Consider the following 17,893-nt stretch of genomic DNA (forward strand, 5'->3'; position numbering starts at 1 on the left):
CACTGCAGGATACAATAGGATAGGATATTACTGAGGCTAACAGTCTAGTAATTCCTTTAAATAGTCCTAATAGCCCTTGTAATTGCCGACTAATTTTTTTTTAAAGCATTTGGCTAGAATCTTGAACTCATCCAAAATCATTGTAGCAAGTGGATTTGGAAGTTATATTACTGTTCTTTAGATACATACACAGACCACGCCCCGAACAGTTAGGCGATTTGCTGATTTTTTTTTTCTCTATATAGCCTACTTCCCTTTCCACTCTGCTGGTAAGAGGTTAGGGAGATGGCATATCCCAAAGGACATGCTCTTCTCCAGTTTCTGAACCTGTTCAAAATAATTGACCCCAACACCATTTACTTTACCAGTGCTACACAATAGCTAATTGTGGGTCATCTGGTTATTCATATCCAAGAGAGAGACTGTGAGGTTACATGTAAAGGGTTATCTGGATCAAGCTTAAAATAGTACTGTAGAAGTGTAAGTGTGCCGCTTGCTGCTGAACTGCAGAACCAAGCAGGGAACAAAGCACCTTGCAGGTCACTCAGTGAACTGTGGTAGTTATTAAAGCTTGCAAACAATTGACTTACTGGGACTAATATTGAAAAAGGAAACTGCATGGCTCATTGGGGGGATTGCTAATGGGATATAAAGTCTTCCACATCTAGGTCATTAGTTCAAATCCATTGCGGGTCTGTAGTGACCAAAAGACTGTTTAGTGAACTGTATGAAATGTTTGTCATTGTAGCACCTAGTGGACAGATGTCCTCACAACAACTGACAATAGTTGCATTGGGTGGCAGTGTAAGAAAGCTAGGGTTGTGACCCCACCATGATGACTTCTACCATCAGTGTCCACTCTGTCAGCTGTGGGGCAAATCTCAGGGCTTTGTTGCTATGTTGACTTGATCATTTAGGTGAGCATAAAGCATCTCTAGCAGTTACAGGGCTTTGCTGTGGTGCGGCTGGGAAGGAAGAGCCTGAAAAGACAATGAAATAGTTTTAGCAGTCTTATTCCTCACTATCATGTCGTCCACGCTTATGGAGATATGGATTAATACAGTTCAAATACTATAGTTTATACTGGATTCAGGCCCTGCTTTAGCAAAGCATCAAGTATGTGCTGAAGTCCAGACCCTCCCTATGAAGCAAAGCATTTGCTTAAAGTTAACATATGCTTAAATGCTTTGCTTATTCAGGGCCAGGGATATTTATAGCAAAGTGTTGATCTAAGAGCATGAACTAATTTCATTTTCCATTCTGAATAGTCCTTTTCAAACCCTTCTGCTCTCAATACGTCATGGTTGCAGATTATACATAAATTTTGTAGTTAAAGATGCCACACACCACCTAGATCTGCATTTGGATAAAAGGCTGAAGCTCATTCTATCTCTGTACTAAGCTGAATTCAAATTCCTTAAACTAATTCTGCTTTTTTCCGTAAACTAACTCTGCTTTTCCCGTAGGAAATCTTGAAAAGGTGGGAAAGTGTCCACACACACTTTCTTATTGTGTGAGCAATACCGTGATCTGTGTGTTTCAAAGCATTACTTTGAATGGTGAAAATATTACTTACTTTCTGTCTGTTAGTAACACTTTCAGACTGAAACACTTTCAAATCTTCACTGCTGTTCTCACGCTTTCTTACCATTCTCTAATAATGGGGAAGAGTAAGAAAGTACCTGTGCTTGAGTTTGCAGTGAAGAAAACCCACGATTTTGAAACAAATCTCTTTTTTGGAAATTGTTTTAGCTGTTAAGAGAAATTGGGAAAAACCATCAAATAAAATTTTCTTGTGGAAAAAATTCATTTTTATGCAATTCCAATTTCTGATTTTAAAAATATTAATCAAAAATTGACCAGCTCTGCTAAACCTTGATGTGCATTAGGTGAATTATCTGGGGTATCTTTGTATGGGTATTTCTGACCTTTTAATGTTATGTCAAAGGTGCATAGCATCTGAGACAGGTCTCGGTCTCAATTTAAAAAAAAAAAGGGAATCATGTACCTCCTTATTAAACCCAAGAGTTACTACTCAGCACTGGAGACAGGCTTGGGGTTTTTGGATAGCAATGGGAAGTGCGTGCACCACGATAATCTGACTCATTCCAATAATAGTAGTAACAAAAAGGAAGGAAACAGAAGTTCCTGGAGAGGGATGTTAGGGAGAGGGAAAGACCAGATTAACTTCCTAGATGAAGGCTGCCTAGCTGTGGGGAGGATTTAAGTGAGATAATAGAGAGAGGTCAAGGACAGGGAGATAACATAGGCATTCAAAATACAATTGGTGTCCACCAAGGGTTATAAAATCCTGGTTGCTTCAAAAGAGGAGAAAGCAAGGCAGGTGAGCATGCATGGGTGTGGTGTGGTGTGTGTAAGCAGGGCCAATGTGTGTCTTGGCAGTGCAAGGCAAAGACGGCAGAGCATAAGAAGCTTTCAGTGACAATGAAGTTTGACAGGCAAGAACAAGAGGAAAAGACATCTAATAATAGGGTGTGTTTAACTGTTTATCTTTCATTAAGGAAATAGCAGCTCAAAACATGGCCATTGTTATCTTGGAGCAATTATGGTACTGCAGAGCTGCCTTCTGAGATACAGCTCAGTCAGCGTTTCCAGCCTAAATTTAATTGGCAAGTCTTTCAGTCTGGACGCGTGACATGGACTTGAACCTCTCTGTGGAAGTGACTTCTAGCAGCAAAGTGGTTGTTGGAGAGTGTCTCTGCAGGATGGTAGTTTTAGTTTTTAATGCGTTTCTCCCCAGAATAGCCTCAACTTGCTAAACTGGCTTGGAGCTGCCAGGCAAAATGCTGTAGTTCTAAGGATTTTCTATTACTATTTGTATTATGGTAGCACCTTACAGTCCCAAAGATAGATCCCATTGTGCTAGGCACTGTACAAACTTAAAGATATGTGGTCATTGCCAGAAGTTGGCTTCATGGATTGTGTTCCCAGCTCTGTCATTGACTCACTGTGTGACTCTGGGTCAGTCACCCTCTCTGCTTCTGCTTTCCCATGTATTAAAAGAGAAAAATACGTTCCCGAGAAACTTGTCTGTGAGAGGTGATATAACGGAGAATTAGTATTACTTTTTGGCTTGTAGCATTTTTTTTTTAATGGGGACAGCAGTCTTCAGCATCTACAACAATGTTTTTCAACTTGGTGGTGCCATCCCATCCTGGAGCACTGAGACTGTCGGTCTGTTACACCTGAAATGTACGGTCCTAGTTTCTCTCTCCCTTCCCCCTAGCATTTAGTGTAGGTTTTCCTCATCTCTGCTCTTAGAGCAGTAATGCTGCAGGGCTCCTTATGCCTTGGGAAATGTTTTTGTCTTTAATTGAAACCATGTGAAGTGTACTTAGCAATTAGTTCTGAGTGCCTCATAAACGCTTGTAATAATAATAGGATCCTTCTCAGAACCTTGAAATGAAGAGCTCTGGTTTATATCAATAGGAGCAGTGTGATCCTTTACCTACTCCACCCTCACACTTCAAATGTTCTCTGGGTAAAGCAGCTGATGACTCCTTGAAAGTCCACTCACCTTCTCTCCTTGTGCCTTAATAAAACAGGCCTTGGGCTTAGCCCACATGTACAAGGCTGAAGGCTCTGGCAGTAGCCACTGACCTAAATGTTGTGTGTCTGCGCCCTTGCAGTCTGCTGAGGTGAGACCATCCGTAGGCTGGCCTCCCATGTTTCCTAGTGGAGGCCTCCTCTCCACCAGAAGCAGCTGATGAGTGGAGAATGGGAAAGGGAAAAAGTACAGAGGGTTGCAGGAGAGAGCTGCAATTGTGTCACCACTTGCGGAGTACGGCTGAGGGGTGAATATCTGCCAGTCTGTTGTGGAGAGAAGGGAGAAAAAATGGCTGAGGATGAGGTGGTACAATTGACAAGTTTGCAGTAAGGTAGGGGTTCCCAAACAGTCTAAATCTTATGCTCTGTCCATGGGGAAAGAAGTGAGAGTCCCTGTCCCTAATATAGCTGTCCTCACCAATAACACACAAGCTTTGCAGTCCTGGATCTCTGCCACTGATTTTTGGTAATGCTCCTTTACAGCACCTATATACTTCTGGAGCAGGGATGAGAACTGAGCTCAGGCATTCTCTCTGCATCTCACCACACTCTTCTGCCTCTACCCCCCAATGGGCTCTTCCTCCTGCTCTCCCTGAATGAGCTGTGTCGTGTTTTCTCTCCTATAAAGACACTGAGCAGAGGGAATTCAGAGCAAAGCAGCCCATCTCTCTCAGCAACTCTGCTCCTGATTCATGGCTGAATTCAGAGCCCAGATTCCAGACTTCCAAGGATCCTGTTTGCTAAACTCTGCTTCCTAGGCTTGTGGGTTAAGTAACATAAAGCCCAGGTCTCAATAAAATGTGAATTCACAAACCATTATAAATCCCTCAGGAAAGTGGCAGCCTTTCCTTGCTTCCTTCTTTCTGCAGAAATCAATGTTGCTAACTAAGATCATGCTCTGTAGCTAAGCAGTAAGTATCTAAAGCTTTAAGTGTGTTGCTAACTGAATGTCACCTGAGTATAATCCAGCCGCTGACTCAAATTGACAGAGACAGGTTGGCCTGGGAAATAATCTCTTTAAATAGCGGCAGCCAGTGCTCAAAGTCATTTCTTTTGCCCTGTCCGGAGTTGAAGAGCTGCTTACAGCAAGACACCTACAGAGCACACATTGCTCCAGGCTTGACAGGGGTGGCACTTTCCAAAGGCAAGTGAGTCAGTTGCCGGAGGGTCTAGCTGCTTTGGCAAACGCCGGGAATTGCTATGAATTTTGTGGCACAGTTTCTCTACTCCAAGGTTTTAAAGAACAGAACTCCCCGAGAATGCTCCAGGGAAGAGGAAGACTATGATCCTTTCTGGCAAAGGTTGGAGAATATTGCTCTGTGACTTAGAACTAGATTGCTCCTTTCTCCCCCTTCGGAGTGATGGACAGTCCCAGGGCTCTACCTGAGGCTGTGGCTCTACCTGGATCCCTTCTGCCTCCTTATGATGCTGTAGTCGGAGTTGTGCTTCACCTCTTCGTGTATTTTTTTGCTCTGCTTTGTAGGTAATGCTTCCCCCTCCCCCCTCATTCTCGGTTCCCTAGATAAACAGTGCTCGTCGTTATCCAATAGTTTCTAAAGCTCTTAGTGGGCTAAAGTTATCCCTGAAGTCACTGCACTGCAATTAGTGGAGCTGCACTGGGAATGAACTTGTCCTGCTGGTACATCTGAGAACTGAATTGTCTTATCTATGGGGTTCAAATATTTTACAACTCTGTAAATATCCTGATGGGGAAAAGGCCTGAAGTGATCAATGAAATACTGAAAAATGAAAGTCTTGTGGGATGTATTTATTTTATGCGTATTTATATATGCATATGTTGAATCTGGTGTTAATGGCATGTTAAAGATATGTTTGTGCTGCTGATTATGGTCTACTATTAATTATTGTATTACAATAGTGTGTGAAGTCCTCAGTTGAGATCAGTGGCCTATTGTGCTAGGTGCTGCATAACAGACAGCTATAAGCGTTCCCTGCCCAAAAGATCTTACAACCCAAGGCCCTGATCCTGAAAATGCTTAATATTACATGCTTAATATTAAGTAGTCCCACTGATTGCAATCTCCTCAAAGTTAAGCATGTGTTTAAGCATTTGCAGGATTGACACCAATACAGACAAGATGGACAAAAGCATGATCCAGTTTTACAAATGAGGATCTAAGCAAGGGAAGGGGGGAAGGAGAGAGAGAGAGAGAGACTTCTCCAACGTTACATAAGAAGTTTTCAGTGGGCCAGGAATAGAACCTAGATCTCCAGAGTTGAGTCCAGTGCCTCGAACACAAGACCACCCTTCCTTCTCATGGGTGTTTTTGTCATTTCTTACACGTGAGCTAATGGGAAATTGGTAACCAAATGAGAAGTTTTCAAACTCTGCATTTTAGGTTTTTTATTTTATTTTATTTTATTTTATTTTATTTTTTATTTTTTAATTATAAAAATGTTTACAGCTATTGAACTTTGATCCTTCAGGGCTGGCTGCGTTTGTTGGAAAAGTGAAATAAATGTTGCTCATTTGACTTTTCTTAATGAAGAAGCCTCCATCCGTTCAAGGGATTTTGGGGGATTACTGTGGCCTTAACCTCACAGGGAACAAACCACACAAAAAGCATAGCTACTTCAACTCTTCATGGCCCTACATTTTTAATTCTCATATGAAGGAGGTGTCAAATTGTTAAGGGGATAATACAGCTGGCTTTATGCAGTGGCTTTTTTTTTTTAATGGACTGAGGAGACAGTGACTGTTAGAAAGGACTGCTGGTCAGGTTGAAGCTAAATAAAGGGTTTGACTTGGCTCTGCCTGAGATAATGCTGAACTAGTGACACTAATGCTACGTGCACACAGAGATAGAAATTGATATTGCAGCTTGACTGCTGGGCAGTAAACATCATCAGGCCTGAGCTTTTACATCCATTAATTGTAGAACGTTGTGCATGATGAACTGTGAGGCAAATGTGCCGGCTGTATGTGTGGTATCCAAACGATTACCCTGCTTGGTGATTCCATTAGTTTATTTTAACTGAAACAAACTCTAGCTAAACCACCTGGTCATGATGTATTTAGCTCCATCTCCCAGATCATGTAATCTGCAGAGAGGTAAACTTATCATTAAGGCATGGTTATGAATGATTAAGGCACAGGAGTGGGACTTGGGTGATCTGGGTTCAGTTCCCACCTCTGAAACAGGCTTCCTGCGTGATGCTAGGCAAGTCACTTAAATCTCTTTGCCCTAGTTCCGCATCTGTACAATGATTCTAATTCTTCCTTGGTCTGTCTTGTCTGTTCAGGGGGGAGGCTTTCCAGAGTGCCGGAGGGATTTAGGAGAATTGTGGGAATTGGGTGCCTAAATCCCTGGACAGCTTCCAAGACATGCCCAGACTTCCTCTGGAAATGGAGAGAGGTATTAGCAATTCCAGTGCCTCAGGAGAGAAATGCAATCTTGGCTCTCCTGTCTGTGGCACATTTAAGAAAATGAACATTCTGATTCCTTGCTGACCCCTTGTAAATATTCAAGAGCACTACACAAGCTAATATGAAAGAGTCTCCTCCATGAAAGGAACTCCCTCTCTGGAGACAGCGTAATTCATAGTTCTTGGATCCTGTCAGTTGACCATATTCTACAGTGTTTGTTTGTCTGGCTTGGTGGTCAGAAATCCAGCAGGGCTGGGGTGGCTTTGTCCTCCAACATGTTCAGGCGTTTCTTCGTGGCTGAGCAGTAGTTAGTGAAGAAGGTGCCACACTACAATAACATGGAAAGCTGGATGGAGGTATCTCTTGTAGGTTACAAATAACACCTGCACAACACCATCTTTTACACACCTAAGGAGACTGAATATTCAGCCATTGCCCTTATGGGGGGAAAATGGCCTCCTTGTGTCTAGCATGCTGGAATAGTTCTTACCAATGGAATTGCACCTGTTTCTCTTGGGGGCCACGTTAGATTCACTGCCAAAAACATTCATAAGTTGGGTGCCTAAAGTAAGCACCTCAACTCCCATTGACTTTAGTGGACTCAAGTGTCTGAAGTTAGGTGACTAAGTTAGGAAAGCTTTGTCCAGTGACTCTAATTTGGCCCTGACAACCAGGTGCAATTCTATTAACGTCAACAGAGTTTCACCCTCTTATACTAGGGCTGAATTCAGTCCATTGAATCAATTCCTTTCTTTAATTATACTGGTAAAACACATTAAAACCAGACAGGTGATGTTAGTGTAACTAAGGGCAGAATTTGACCCATTGTCTTATAACCAAAATAAAAAATATCAACTTTCCAATATTGTTTCCATACTGTTGATAATTCAGTATATTTAGGCAGGAAATGTTCTGTGACAACCTGTATCAGTAAAGGCTTGTTAATGTGCTCACAGTTATGTGATAGATACTGCGACTATTTGTAATTTATCATACAATGAGAGCAAAAACTATGCTGAACTATGGGCAGTAGTAATCTCTAAATAAGCCAGCATGTTTTCCAGTAGTCTAATGATCTCATAAGAACAGATGAATGAAATATGATCTTGGATATGGATAAACAAATTTTCCTTCAACAATAATAGAGTCCATAATTTCTTAAATGAAAGTTGTTAATGAAATACAGTATTTCACAAAAATTCATAGGGAGAATTAATGCACCCTAGTATTATAAATGGCTGAAACAGCCAGTCATTTTCATCACTTTCAGCTAGAGTGTCAGAATATTAAATGTTCAAAGGGACAGGCTCTCCAAATCATCTAAACCTTTCCAGCTTCTGATGTCATGGGGATTTATTGGGCATGTTGATTTGAGAAAAGCTCTTTGGAAAACGTTATAACCATCTTTTTTTAAACAGTATTTCTACAAGTAACTAAAATGTAACCGTCAATGTACGTACAAGAACAACAGGTACACTTTTATTTTTTAGTAAGCTGTACTTAAAGCTTTGACTGGCCCCTGCAGCACAAAAATCTAGTGCAATTATTCACTTCTTAGTACCAGATGTCAGAATCCACAAGATTTGCTAGTTTGAACAGTGGGATATAAAATATTTCTTCTAGGAGTGGGAGGTTCGCTATATAATATCACTATAAAATAATTTCCTTAGATTTGCATTACGGTCTTGACTTTGACCTATCAATGTGGTGTCAGGACAGTATACCTATTCTTAATATATCAGTTCTTTACTTGATGGGTGCTTTCAGGAGTATTTACCTTGGTAAATGCAACCTATTTAAAGCCCATTGTAAAAAGTTAGTGAAATAAGATATATCACTATGGGTTGACATTATAAATTTCCAGTTAGAATGTTCTTAAGCTATCCTAAACATTTTATCTTTAAAAGCGAGGATTTTTTTGCAGGGAGGTATTTTAACATACTGACAGGATAAACTGACAGAACATCTAGCCATAGCTACATTTCTGTATCATCACAGGGCTAAGATAAGCAGCACAATGACTTCTTGTATAGATGTCCATACTTCTGTCACCTCTGCCCATAAATACTCTGTTAGCTCCCCTTGCAGTAGAAGGAAAGCCTGCCAAATGGGTCAGAATCTGCCCTCTGTTATGCATTCAATGCCCATTGGTTTCATTTAGCAGTTATGCATATATGCTGCATCTGAGTGCAGAGGTTAGCCAGTTGACCTGTTACTGCAAGATAGCTATAAGTGGGTTTTTCTTTCCTCCTTGAAACAAAAAAGGCAATGTTGTGGTTTGAACCAAGTGTGCACAATTTTCTTTTCCTCAAATACTACTCGTAAAACACTGAGATATTTGAAAGCAGACAAACAAAAAGACACAACTCACTCCAAGCAGTTGCTTTTTATCATTTTAAAAGCATATTTCAAAACATTGATCATGCAGCTGCATTGACACTCAAGTAAATAATTTCTTAGTTCCTTCGTTATCTTTGGTATGTCTCCATATGGATCTTTTTTTTCCCCCCCTCCCAGCTATGCTGAACAGCTGTTCACAAAAAAGTAGGTTTATAAACCATGTTTGCATGGTTGTTTTTACTAACCACGCTGAAGGTGAAATGGCATGAATTATAGGCATGTAATAAAACTTGACAGCTGGATATTTGTTTAATGTGTGTGCTGGAGAGTCACATGGAAATAAAGAAACTCATTCACTGAGCTTTTCTAGGAGAATCTATTGAAAAGAACAGCCTGTTTTCTATTATGTGAGGAATATATTCATGAGCTGAGCAAATTTTTTTTACCCATGAATAACAAATTCACTGAGAAATATATTTTTCCACAACACTGAAACTATTTGAGAATTTGACCTCACCTGGGAATAGTTTGGCCAAAAAACCCATGAAAACAAAAACTTTGGAAATTTCAAAAGTTCATTATGAAAATGTTGACGACATTTTTGTCTAAATATTTTCATAATGAAATGTTAATTCAAAATGACATTTTTTAAACTAAATGTTGATTTTGAATTGATATTTTGTTTTGAAATTCTGTTTCAAATTGACAGTTGATTTTGAAATAATTTTTAATTGACATTTAAAATACTTCATTTGACCGGAACAGATTTTTTTGTTTTTCCATTTTTTTGTGTTTTTGTTGAGGAAAAAACAAAACCAATCAATTTCAGTTCAAAATAGGTCAATATTTTTTTGGTTTTCTGGCTGGGCCACCAAAGTGAAAAATCAATGATTTGCTCAATTCTAGATCTGATGACTAAATCATATACCCCTTGTTGTTACTGTGCATGACAAGACATGCTTCTACTTTTCATTGCCCAGACTGTTGTTCATATGTTTTTATACACGCATTAACTGTTATGAGCTCTCAATAGGTATGTAGCACATCCAGATGGGTTCTATAGGGAAAAAATGTATTAACTGGTGAGACCAAAAAAGTGCATATATGGATAAGAAAAATGCATATAAGACCATCAGAACATACAATAACCTGAAGCTGCATCCTTGGCGATGAAGCTGCTGACCTCTTTAGCAAGAATTTCCCACTGGTAGTAGTAACATAGTGACATTTGTGTGGACAAAGTAAACTGGAGTAACTGCTGAAGTCAATGGAATCATGCCAGGAAGCAATCTGGCCCAATGTTCCTGTAGCCATTGAAACCATAGACTAGATAAAGTCTGAGAGTCTGATATATTCCCCTTCCATCTCTCCTCGGCTAAAACAAGGAAATCCAGGAATAAGGTTAAAAAAACAAAACCAAACCAAACCCCACATTCTGCCAATTAAGCAGTTTCTTGTGTAGAGGAAAAATCATTTGATGGCATGAATGCATGATGGGAGGTGTCCCATCATAGCCTTAGTTCTACATGAGTTAGCTAATAGATAGAGATTTTGTGGTGTGGTTTCTTTAATAGCAATAGAAGAATAGGACTGAGATGTTAGTCTGTTACATCAGGAGTGCAACCGGCTATTTCGTTTGTGGGACTTTGCAACTTATTGCAGCAACTCCTGTCGGAGCCATTTTGGTCTGCTGTGTTGAGCTAGCCGTCGTGCATGAGGACTAACTCCACGTGCTTAAAGTCATTTATGGAATGCTCGTGTGTGCTCACCCCCACTCCCAGCCCTCAAATAACTTAACTGTAGAAATCCATTAGCTATAAGCTCATGGGAGGAGAGCATTTCGTTTAAAAACACAATCTGTGCTCTGAGAATGTGGCAATTGTAAGATGTTCGTGAGAAGACTCTTTAAAACACAAACTTCAACACAGCAAAATTAGAAGCATGTCAATACAGACTTTGTTCAAGACACACTTGTTTTATCCAGTCTTGCCTAGAAAAATGATGATTAAAGTTGCTCTTTTCTAATGAGGATTTTTGAAGAGATGAAAGAGTTTTTGTAGGAAGTAGTCGTCTCTCTCTCTCTCTCTCAGACAAAAATGCCCTTTTAAGGATCTTTTTGCCACACAATTGATTGTGCTAATACAGTACTGCATCCAAAATAACAAAACTCTTTTTCTTAACTGCCCTAAACGTTCCTCCTCCAAGACACATAGTAGAACAAACAAGAATGTATTGGGGGAAGCACAGGGCTTTGCAGCTCAGGAAAGGGGTTGGGGGGATTTACCCAGGGAGCAACTGCTTCTAAGTATGCCAAGGTCTGGTTGAAAGTGATTGGAATGTACAGCACCAATTTGGGAACATAAAGTTAGGGGGCCGTACCGGTCACCATGTTCAGGGATCAATGGCCACCTGAATTACATGGGAATCTTCCAGGACCATAGAAAATAACCACAGCCTTTAGGTTTTATTGGTAAGGATGGTGAAATCGGATACTGAAAATATATTTTTTAAAAACCTGGCAAATGCTGTTTCATATTAGTGAGGCTGAGCTATTGAACTACAGAGTTCGGCTTTTATTAGATCTCTTTTAGCCACAGAATATGAACAAGGGAGCTATTCTCTATCTTTCTAATTGCTGTTGTTCTGTTTAATGTCTCTTTCCCTCCATAAGTCACTTCCTAAATTCCAAGGGTTTCTGGAAGTTTGGCTTTTATTTGGTAAGAGGGACTGATGCACATGAAAATTCATGCACATTATTATCTACAGTGAATAACTTGTAAAGATAACATTTTGGAATTCTAGTTTCGTTCCACTAAAAAAAACCATCCAGAAAAGAGAGAGCCTAAAACTAGCCTTGCTAATATGACTTAGCAGTTCCCATGGAAAATTTGTCTTGAGTGAAATTAAGATGTAATTTTGAGAATGCAGCTAGTCCAGGCAATGGTTGGATATGCTCCACAGATTCATTATTTCTGCATTGATTTGCATTATAGTAGTACCCTGATGTATCTACCAATCTTGGGGCCCCATTGTATCAGGCACTGAAAAATTCCTAAGAAGAGGCAGTATCTTCCCTGGTGAGTTGACAATCTAAATAGACTAGAAAGACAAAGCACGAGAGAAGGGAAAGATATACATATACACAAGTGCTGTGACTTGTTTGAATTCACACAGCAGGATACTAGCAGAATCTAGATCTCTTCCTCACTCCCAGTTCAGAGCTCGATCTACTAGACCATAGTATCTCTGAGTACTTCATAAAACTATAAACTGGAAGAGTGTATGGCCAGGCAGGAGCGTTAGATCCTCTAGTCTGACCTCCTGTATATCAGAATCCATTAAATTTCACCCGGATGAGATACCCCTGTACTGGGCCCGACCTCCTGAGTTAGATTAAAGCATTCCAATCCTCAGGAGACTGAAGAGCTGTGTGTCACAGGCAGAGAACAGGACAGACCAAGGTGCTGCCTGTGCCCAAGGCCCCTTCAGTGACAGGGAGTTGATGGTATGAGAGATGCCTAGATGATCCCAGAAGATGAACCACACCACAGGCTCTGAAGAAGGCAAAGCAAAATTAAAAAAAAAAAAACCCAAGGTCCCTGCCAATCAACCTGGGGGAATCTTCTTCCTGACTCCAAATCTGGCAATGGGATTAGACCTTGAGCAAGACAAACTAGCCACGCTGTTGGTACAGAGACTCCTCTTTCCTAAGTCAGAGCACTGGTCTACTCCATCTGGCGTCAGGTCACCAGTTGTGGCCTGTCCTTGATACTTCAGAGGAAGGGGGGGAACCCATAATACATCTGGTCACTTGTGCAGCAGGGGGAAAAAATTCCTTCCTGACTCCTGCTGGCAACCAGCTGAAGTCTTCAGGCGTGAAATTTGATTATCATCATTGTCATAATTTAGAGCTCCAAGTATTATGAGCATGACAAAAGCAATGCAGATCTTCCTGCTCTCTATGGCCCATGAAGGCAGAGAATGAACAGCAGGATTCATACATTTACAGATTCCAAGGCCAGAGGAAACCACCACAACCAAAATGCAGGACTCACCTTGGGTGAGCTGTTTCAATGTTTAATAACCCTCACTGGTAGGACACTGAGTCTTATTTCACAGCATCTAGCAATCTATGACTGACCTAGGTCTTGGTGGTTTTTTCTCTAATGTTTAAAACATGCTGCCTTATTATTTTAAACCCTAATGGCCACTGGTATTCACTTATTCTTTTAGCATCCCTTATCAGTTGCCTACATTTTTTTTAACTTATTCCATTTTACTCCCCTCTTTATATATGATTATTTGTTTTTATTGCTATTTCTGCCTCTCCTTTTAACCAGGATAGCTTTTTGCCCAGTCTAACTTTTTTTGATGTCTGTGGAATTGGGTGTTTTTGAACATCCAATAGGATGTCCTTGAACAATTCCTAATTTTTGTTAAAACTTCAAACTTTAAATTTATGTTCAGTCAGTTTAAGCTTTCAAAAACTGGCCCTATTACTGATGGATGCCATATTTTGTTTGCACAAAATAAATGTAACCATATCACGATCACTGTTACCTAGGCAACTAATTGTTAATATTTTAAAATGTATACTTTTTTCCTGGGACTTAAGTCATATTTTGCTCATGAAGCCCTTTGAAATCAGGGGGGTGTTACTAAGGAAAATGAATGCTGAATTTGGCTCTACAGATGGCTCGGTTAATGGCTTGTCAGGCTGATTTGGTGACTTGCTAATTTACTTTTTTTTTATATATATTTAGGAATGAATGAATTTATGTAGCTACATTTATGCATTATGTGCACATCTCTTAGAGAAACCAATAAGAGACTATAGATCCACTGGCACAACCTGTGTCTTAGCATTTTTGCAGTTGTCATCTTTTTTTTTTTTTTTTTTTCTTCCTTCATGGGTCCCAAAGGATGAATTCCCTTTATTTCTCCCCACTTTTCAAGTGTATTATCCAGTACAGAATGTTAAATTGGGGCTTAGAGCTGTCGTCCTTTAGCTTCATGTTCAGACATAATCGTTGTTCGCCCTTGTTGCAGTCAGCCCACTCTGTGCTAGATAATGGCTGCAAATAGCATTCTTTGCAAGTATCTAAGAACAGAGGAGCAGCAACCTGATGCATGTGATAAGATCAAATTCATTACTGCTGTTATTTGCTTTAAGGGAATGCTGTGTCACAGCCGTTTTGCCTATTTCCAGACTTCAGTACTGCAGCAAATACAGGGTCAGATTTTTCAGCACCCATTGAACAAATGAGAGCTATTGGTGCTGAGCACTCTTGAAAATCTAGCTCAATATTGTGCACAGGTACATACTCCTTAGCAAGGGAATGATAATTGCTTGGTTTGTTAATATGCCCAGTTTGCTGCTGCTGCTGTGCTAGCTGGCTAGCTGCATGAGCTCTCTATACACATGCAATGTGGTAGTTCATGAATAACATAATTTCTCTGTCTGAGGCATGCAAGTGAAAGAGACGCTAAGGGGTGGTGTCCTCCTTAAACAGTAGATGTCAAACTTTTAATCATCCAGACTTCCATTGCTTTGTAACAAGATTATTTCATGCTTTCTTAGGGGTGACCGTAAAGTGAAGAAACAAGATGCCCCAACACATTGTGAACTTCACTGCTGTAAAGATGGGCCGAATAGAAATGGCCATGTTGGGGAGCAGCTGCCATCCATCAACCCAGAGAGGTTGAAAGATTTTGGGGAGGAGGACTACCTGAATGGGGACGTGAAGACCTGGGAAATGAAGATCGTGAGCCGTAATGAGGAATTGGTCAGAGACGCCCTTGACCCAGTCATTCAATCAAACAGAAGAACCGGCCAGCCAACCTATAAGAAACTGATTCGATTTGAAGATATTAGTGCTGCAGCTTTCAAAATCCAGAGCGGTGTCCAGAAAACCCCCTGCATGGTATGGTGTTCACAATGCTTTACATTCTATGAATCTCTCTCGTCTTATGGGAGTTGGTCAGAAATGACCGGGGAACACTCAGTAGTAGCAGCAGATGTGTCTCTCTAAAACTATGATCCTTCCAGCAAGGTAGCTGACATCAGCTACTATTTAATTTAGTCTTCTGTGTTCTCACCGTCCTAAATTCTCAAATGGTTACAGTGACCTGTAGAATGAAGCTACTATTGCATTATGCACCCAGTTGAAAAACACTTGCCATAAGTATCCTTTCACTTATGTAGCAGTAAACTGCATGCTGTTGTGTCCCTTTCAGCAAAGTTATACTGAAGGTTGTGTCAGCGCTTTCAGCATATAAATCCTCCACTTCACAACAGGCAGGCATTTTTCAGCAGGGCCTCAGACTTAAATTTGGTGACACATGACTGTGTAATCCACTTAAAAAATAAAACTATTAGGAACCAATATGCCAATGGAAATTATGTAAAACTTTGCTGCATCCTTTATAAAGCACTTATCTGACTCATTATACTGCTTGATCATAAAGTCAATATTCTGGGGTTGATGTGGTGTTTCCAGCATGCTGGGCTGTTACAGTGAAGCTGGAGCCAGTGCAAATGGGGACTGAACATCATGGGATCCAGAAAGCAAAAGTGGCTCTATATATACAGGGTTAAATGCTGTCAGGTAGAATGCAGCAAGTAGGGGGAGTACGGAGCGCAAGATGCATATTGCCTTTTCTATAGGGTTGTATATCTGAGGTTCTTAGGATCCCAAATATCTTGCTATCTAGGTAAACTTGAATAAGCACGCATAGGTCAGGATCGCTATCTCTCTCTCTCTCATGTGTTTTTGGTGGGATTTTTGCCTCAGACATTTAAGGAGCCACAACGAAGCAAGGGTCAGGTATTTCTTCACTATTTCCACTGTCCAAGGATTGAAATAACATGAGGGAACACAATATTTACTCCCTTATTTTTCTCCCTAACCATTCCACACTGCCTCAAGGGAGACAAAAAGATAATAGGAAAAGTAGATTATTTTTTTAAAAGAGAAAAATTATTTTAAGCCACCCTTTTCCCCTGAGTCTCCCATCATGTCCTGTCTTGTCAGTCTGTTTTAGCCAGAGCAGTGGCAGGATGCCCCATAGCTAAGGTTTCCTAACACTTTCTATGCAAGTGTTCAGTGGAGTAGGTCTGATGGAAGTGACTGAGACCTCATCTCTGCAGAAGTGCAAACAACTGGGTAAATCAGGCATTAGTGGGAATGGTGGAAGGTAAAGGCGGACTGGTTAATTTGCATGGTATTCCCTGTTTGTTCTGCTGAGAACTCTATTCCATTTTCTCTGACTCTGCCATTTAGTTTCGGTGCCTAACTAAACACTGATACAGAAATGTCAAGATTTTGCTTATATGCAGAGACCATTCCAGGAAGAGTAGATAAACATCTGCATTGGAGCCAGTGAGCTGGGTGTACGGATTCTGCATGTTTCATTATGCTCAGGAACTTAAGTTAGTATTTATAGTCAGATTTAATACTGCATTAAGGAAAGAAAGCCAGAGCTGAGTTTAAATTTTTGGTGCAGGGTACATAATATGTAAATAATTTACTGTTTCCTCCCTGATTTTGGCTATCCGCCTAAAAATCTCTGCAGCTTTGAATAGTTGTTTTGCTTAATATAATCTCTCCAAAATGCATCTTAAGCCACAGGAGTTCACGGAACACATATGCTCTACAAGGTCTGGCAAGCTATTGGTTTTATGTAAGTGCCGTTCTTTATAAAGTAGACATGAGCGTAACTGATGGGGATTAGGACAAAAAAAAAGAATGGAAAAAGGCACCTGTCAAGTGAAGTAAAACTGTTTAAGAAGATGTTAAAGGCCAAGTTCTCTTTGAATTTCGGGAGCAGAGATGCTGCACTCACTCCTTGCCCACTGATAGTGTGGGCCCCGACTTCCATGCACCTGGCACAATCATTTACCTCGGTGTAAAATGCTACTGCTCAGATTCCAAAAAAGACATAAAGCCACAAGGAACCCGACAGACTCAGCGAAAGTGACTGTAGTGAGAGCTTCGCTCTGCTATCAAGACTCTGCCCTTACCACGTGGTACCACCTGTAAATCTGAGTCTTCCCTCAGTCCTTTGCCTCCCTACAGACACTGCCAGTTGTGTCAGTGTTTCTCATGATGTGGAAACCTGTGCCAAAGGAGGTGTACTGGGGCACAAACTTGGGAGCATGGGTGGTGGTCTCAGTACAACTCCTCTGCTAGCCTCCAGGTGGCAATGACTTGATCACAGCTGGTGTTGGACAGATTGAAGCCAGCAACACAGAAGTGAAAGGTTCTCCATCTCATTACCAGTCCCCTGGGCCATCTAATTGCCTGCCATTTGTTTTAAACATGTTTTCTCTTTGAGCCAAACTGGAAAAAGGCAAACCCATCATGTTCCACGCCAATGAATGTCTTCTCCAAAGCACCACTTGTCATTAGAGCCATATATTCTACCTTAGCCCCTGAGGGAAATTACGGCCTTTTAAGCGTAACATGATGTGAAGGGTAGAAAGTAACATGCTTTAACATCTCTCCAGGGAGCAGCAAAATCTTCCATAAAGATCCTGATTTTTCAAAGAGGGTGTGCAAGTAAATGGAAAGCGTTATATACAGCTAGGTGCTGCAT

At 40.6% G+C, this 17,893-nt stretch overlaps 1 protein-coding gene across 4 annotated transcripts in view; it reads left to right on the plus strand.

The window, feature by feature from the left end:
* The window catches only part of LOC137147547 (L-threonine ammonia-lyase-like), a 78,548-nt gene that overhangs the window by 36,509 nt on the left and 24,146 nt on the right, over positions 1–17,893 (plus strand). For 2 of the 4 annotated variants that reach the window (XR_010918247.1, XM_067539816.1), the window contains exons 1-3: positions 4,633–5,050; positions 9,473–9,499; positions 14,877–15,219. Coding sequence is in view for 3 of the 4 variants with exons in the window: in XM_067539816.1 (XP_067395917.1) it covers positions 4,929–5,050; positions 9,473–9,499; positions 14,877–15,219 (492 nt within the window). In the remaining variant the exon portion in view is untranslated. Of the gene's footprint in view, positions 1–4,632; positions 5,051–9,472; positions 9,500–14,876; positions 15,220–17,893 lie in introns of those variants that run through there. The other 2 variants (XM_067539826.1, XM_067539841.1) reach the window with 1 other exon arrangement.

This window comes from Emydura macquarii, unplaced genomic scaffold (assembly GCF_026122565.2).
Source record: "Emydura macquarii macquarii isolate MOO-44397 ecotype Brisbane River unplaced genomic scaffold, CSIRO-AGI_Emac_v2 contig_67, whole genome shotgun sequence".
Lineage (NCBI taxonomy): Eukaryota > Metazoa > Chordata > Testudines > Chelidae > Emydura > Emydura macquarii.